This window comes from Eucalyptus grandis, chromosome 2 (genome assembly GCF_016545825.1).
Source record: "Eucalyptus grandis isolate ANBG69807.140 chromosome 2, ASM1654582v1, whole genome shotgun sequence".
Lineage (NCBI taxonomy): Eukaryota > Viridiplantae > Streptophyta > Magnoliopsida > Myrtales > Myrtaceae > Eucalyptus > Eucalyptus grandis.
Window position 1 is genome coordinate 51,697,659 of NC_052613.1, and position 5,142 is coordinate 51,702,800.

At 42.8% G+C, this 5,142-nt stretch overlaps 1 protein-coding gene across 1 annotated transcript; it reads right to left on the minus strand.

Annotated features, from left to right (window-relative positions):
- Positions 1-650: 650 nt before the first annotated feature.
- On the minus strand, positions 651-2,622 carry LOC104435629 (polygalacturonase-1 non-catalytic subunit beta-like). The gene is made up of 2 exons (XM_010048339.3): positions 2,529-2,622; positions 651-1,897 (listed from the first exon to the last, which is right to left on the minus strand). Exons 1-2 carry the CDS (start codon positions 2,595-2,597, stop codon positions 875-877), a joined length of 1,092 nt encoding a protein of 363 aa, XP_010046641.2. The 5' UTR covers positions 2,598-2,622; the 3' UTR covers positions 651-874.
- Positions 2,623-5,142: the final 2,520 nt, after the last annotated feature.

Genomic DNA, 5,142 nt, shown 5'->3' on the forward strand with positions numbered 1-5,142 from the left:
TGAGGATTTAATGTCCATTGAATAATTGGGAATCTATTGTCACACAATAATTCTTTTCTTGCAATGATTGATCGGATTATTCTCGGACAAGAAATTATAGAGCACGCAGACTATGATTCTCTAATTCCCACTCTTCACACACTCTTCAATTGGAAGTTATAACATCAAAATCCATTAGAGTTGATTTAGTGATAAAAAAAAAAGTAACACTTGTTTGTGGAATAATTAGAACGCTCGACATGAGTTCAACTCTAAACATTGACTAGTGCAAACAATGAGGCTAGTGTTTCACCAAAAAGTGTATTGATATAGCCTTCTTCTTGAGTTATCAAATTATGCTGATGTTAGACATGAAAAAATTTGCAAAAATGATTAGAAGTAGCTCTGTGTTACAAATTCAATGAAAATAATTAGCAAATGGTATTTGCACATCTCGAATCAAGCGATATTGATCAGTGAGGTGCTTCACCCTATGTCCATTAATCTCTTCTAATTCCATTTGTTTTGATGTCAAGGCGCTGATGGTAGAGATATAAGATGGAAAGCCAAATTTAAAAAAGAAGAAAAATCTAAGGATGGTATATTACAGTTTGGGAGATGGAGTCAAGTAAGTACTTCACATGACAAACTTTTTCACATGCACACCACAATAATTACAAATGCTAGATCAAAGTCACACAAACACTTGACATTTACTAACCATAATAACATTTACACACACGATCACAGTCGTGTATATTAGACAGCAGTTACCATATTAGATAATACTTTCAAGCAAATGATGACCTGCGATGGAGCTATCGGTTAATTTTCTCGGCCTCTAGGTCCAACCTATATTATTCAATTTGGCCTACACTTCAACTTTTTTCCATTACTAATTAGCCCTAGTCCAGACCGCATATTTCCCATAGATCCAGTGGCAGGCCTCGATCTGACCAGGGCCCGACCCGAGCGCAAGAAATGCCTCGTGGTTTGGATTCCAAGCCGACGTGTCCATATGACAGACTGCGACGCCGTTGTTGATCTTGGCCTTGGACACGGGATCCAGTATATCTACCTCGTAAACACGGAGTGTTGGAACCGCATGACAGTAATAAACCATGTAAGGAAATAGACTATCGTGACATGCCACAGGCGCACTCAATTTACTCCCACCTATCCTTTTCACTCGTCCAATCAAGATATCATGCTTTGACCCTTCGTCGCTCTTCGTGGAATGAAGCTTGATGTCGTGGCCTAGTATTGAGGTGGCAAAGTCTATCATGTCCTCAACAGAACTAACACATCGCTTGGTCTCACCTCGTATCGGTGCTTCCTCGCATAGGCTAAGTGTGCGTACCAGTATCTTCTCCATAGTCGAATCGTCCCTAGCATGGAAGATTTGCTTCAGCTCGGCAAGCTTTGAGGTCGAGAATGGTAATCTAGAGGAAATACTGCGTGGCAAAAACGACCTTTCGGGAGTTTTGGAATGAAGATCCGGCATCTGGATCACATTCCCACTCCTCAGCGTCGACTCCCGAAAGTATTTCCCTGGCTCCACGCCTTTGTTCACGTTCATGCCACCGGCCAGTGTTGTGGCACCAATAATGACATTGTAGTAAACAGGAGCGTCCTTGCCAACTTGATGGGATGATAAGTCCGGGAAGCAAAGCAGTCGTGCTGCCTTGCAGAAAGATAGGAGGTGGTCGGATAGAGCATCTTTAGCAACGAGCTGGGCAAAAAGGGCCGTTTCTGCAGTAGTTAAGGGCGACACTTTGGATATAAGCAGTGGTGGTACGGCTAGGGTGTTGGTGATTTGTTCGTTCCAGTAATGGACAAGGTATTCCTTGGGAGGGATTGAGTTGGCATCGCTGACAAGGGAGTCGGCGTCGGTGGTTCCAGCCGTGGTGGAAACAACCTATAGTCATAGTGGGATGAAAGAGAAAATTGGTGAGTGACTAAAAAGTTAGAATGACGCAACCGAGCTAGGATGTTTCACCTAGTTTTATCATGCTAGGATGAAAGAGCAAGGCTACGACTCAATTGCAGTAGGATACCAAACAGATTGAGTATAATATCCCTGCAGTATAAATGGGACATTATTGAAACTGTAGCAAACATGCAAATGTTTGTAAGCAAAGTAACAAGAAACTATACCCGTAAGATAACAAGGATGAAATCAATTTTTACAAATAAAATAGATAGCATGATAAATATTCCTGACAAATCCTAAAACTAATGTCCACAATCTGAATGATAATACAGTCCATTTTTTCTATATTAATACTTCATGTCTAATTTAGACAAGTAATTGAGACTGACACTACGTTATAGAAATAAGTGTAAGCATGAACCTCCTATATATTCAAGTATTTTATTTGTCTTTTCACTTCATGGTCCCTGTTTCACATGTCTCTTTTCAAAATACGTAGGAACACAAACACGAACAAAGAATTGTAAATGTTAACGCATGCAAACTTTGAAGATAGGATGAGCCGTGATTATTATGGTGTGTAGAAGGGGAGGCGAGAGAGCTTGAGAAAACTAACATGGAGTGAAAACAGCAGGACGAGGAAGAGGGCGAAGAGAGACATCTTGCTAAAGCTGATCTCACTCATTTCTTTAGGAAGAGGGAATGCCGATAATGTTGGAGGGTTCGTTTGATTGAGCACGACATTTATAGGAGTGATGAGAGAGAGAGTGCTCTAGGACAAATGGATGGAGGGAACGAAAAAAAAACTTATAATGTTAGTTCAACTTGCAGTTAAATGAAATTTTATATCAAATGTTCTCTACCAAGCGAAAGAAATACAACTTAATAGTGTTTTCTAGTTCGACTTGCAATTGACAGGCATCATAGTGAATATTATCTGCTTTCCCTTTGATTATCAAACAAATCTACATATATATAAAATTCGCCTTACAACCGTCCGTGACTCTTTCAGAAATTATTTAATATTTATTAGTTGTGGCAATTTCCTTATCCTCTACACATCAAGTAATTACTATTGACACCTAGGCTTATACTTACATAAGTTTTATTTAGCACATCCATATTACAAATGATGCTTCAATTACTCCTTTTTGATTTAAAAGAAAAAACGGTGATTTGAACCCAAGGCTTAAGTGAGGGATATAATTACGGTGATCACTTAAGCACACCCTTCACTCTTTTGTGGTCATGATTTCCTCTTGCCCAGTCTTCTTATTGGAAAGTTAGACATACGGATATCACTTATAATGCACACACATAGATAAATATTTCAAATTTTGAAGGGGAAGTCATAAATAGAAGTTAAAGGCAGATAGATTTCCTCCCGAAAGATCCCACCGATTGGAGATGCACTTGTCATTAGTATGGCGTTTGAGCACAAAACAAAGGAAGGTAATGGGAAAGCCGACATAATTGACGAAAGGATGGAATATAATAGAAAAAAACACTTAAGAATTAGCTAGAGACAGAAACTCTTAGGTAGTAAGTTATATTAATCCACTTAATAAAAACTTGATTAAAGAGGAGCATCCATCTATGCCTCAAGACAGGACAGGTCTTGGTCATTAAAAACAAGTGGCTTAACGCAATTTGCCAATATCGTAAAGGACAACTCTCCCCTAATAATGTGATTAGACAAGAAAAGGGCATCCATCTATACCTCAGATTGGACAAGCCTTGGTTAATTAATCAAGTTGTGAGGTAATTTGATAAATTTTCAAGATGGGAAACTGTGATTTCACATGTAGAAGAGATTCTCCACATGACCTCCATATCTGTGCATGCACCGTGTAACCAGCTAGCTAGTCATGAATTTGGGTTAAAGTCATAATGATAAGATGCCATTGTGAGTAACCTAATTAATCACTTCTACATGATAATTGAAATCTCGAGGATGTGTGCGTACTTCCAGGGATTAGGAAAGGAAAGGACTACTTGTGACACCCAGAATGTAACCACCACACAATCCTTTTTAATTTTATCTTCAAATTATTAATAGCAAGTAGAAGCTCAACAAAATTTTTATAATTGCCGCGACCTCCCCGAAGCGGGTTGGACCACCTAAGGGTTCGGCTAATGGATTGCTAAGCCTAGACTTAGCTCGAGCTCTCCCAAGCCCTTACCAATTCGCAACTTATGGTTTAAGTTCTATGATGGATTTATGAGATGGGCTTAAGGCCCGTCCGCCCATGCTGGGCCCAAAAGGCCCGGCCCACGGGAATAGGGCCCGTGGAAGGGGAAGGTATAAAGGGAGGAGAGAGAGAGAAGAGAAGACACTGGTTGGAAAAAACAGACGTACGTACGCTTTTCTCCCGTGCGCGTTCTCTCTCCAAAAGACAAAAAGAACAAGAAGGCAAACGGCACTTGTTTTCCCTTCAATTGACATCATCAGATCAGAATTTATTTCTCTTCTTCAGCATCGGTGTCTAATCTGTGGCTAACAAGGTACGCTCGAATCCGTGGTGTGCTTTACGATCGGTGATACGTGTTTTCTCGGGTTTCGTCTTCCGCATTGATTTAGGGGTTCGATTTAGTGTCGAATCCGGTTTTCGGGGATCAGTAATTCCCAACATTGGTATCAGAGCCCTAGTTCACGTTTTCCCGACCTGTTTGATGCTTTTTTCATTGATTTTTTCACGAAAACCTTCGGCCGTACGGATCGGGGAGAAAATCCCGACACTCGAGCACTGTTCGGCCATTTTTCTGAGTTTTCGTAAGTCGAAATCAAATTCTGAAGGCACTGGAAGAAAGGGTTCGTCGAGACGAGTCCGGCGACATGTCATGCGTCGCCGGAAGACGCCGCACGCGCCCACACGCGCGGCCACAAGCCGATGCGCGTGGGCGCCACGCGCCCGAAGCGTTGGCTTCGGCCAGCGCGTGCGTCACACGCGCCGGCGGTGAACCGGCGCATCGGCGCCAGCGGCCGGCGAACCGGCACGCGCCGGTCGACGGACCGACGCGTGATGACGTCAGCATGACGTCACCCAACGGTCAGTAACCGTTGGGGTGACGTCATCGATGACGTCATCAGTGACGCGGTTGGCCGGGCGGATCACCGGCGGCGACCCGACCGGCGACCCGCCCAACCCGACCAGCGGACGCCCGGCACACGCGTGGCACGTCTTGGATGACGCCTGCGTGACGTCACCGCTGGCGCGGCTGCACGTGCG

Excerpts from the sequence above, each read along its gene's own strand:
- LOC104435629 (XM_010048339.3), bottom strand. The coding sequence starts at position 2,597 with ATGAGTGAGATCAGCTTTAGCAAGATGTCTCTCTTCGCCCTCTTCCTC. Across the intron at positions 1,898-2,528 it reads TCCTGCTGTTTTCACTCCAT|GTTGTTTCCACCACGGCTGG; the intron begins GTTAGTTTTCTC and ends CTATGACTATAG.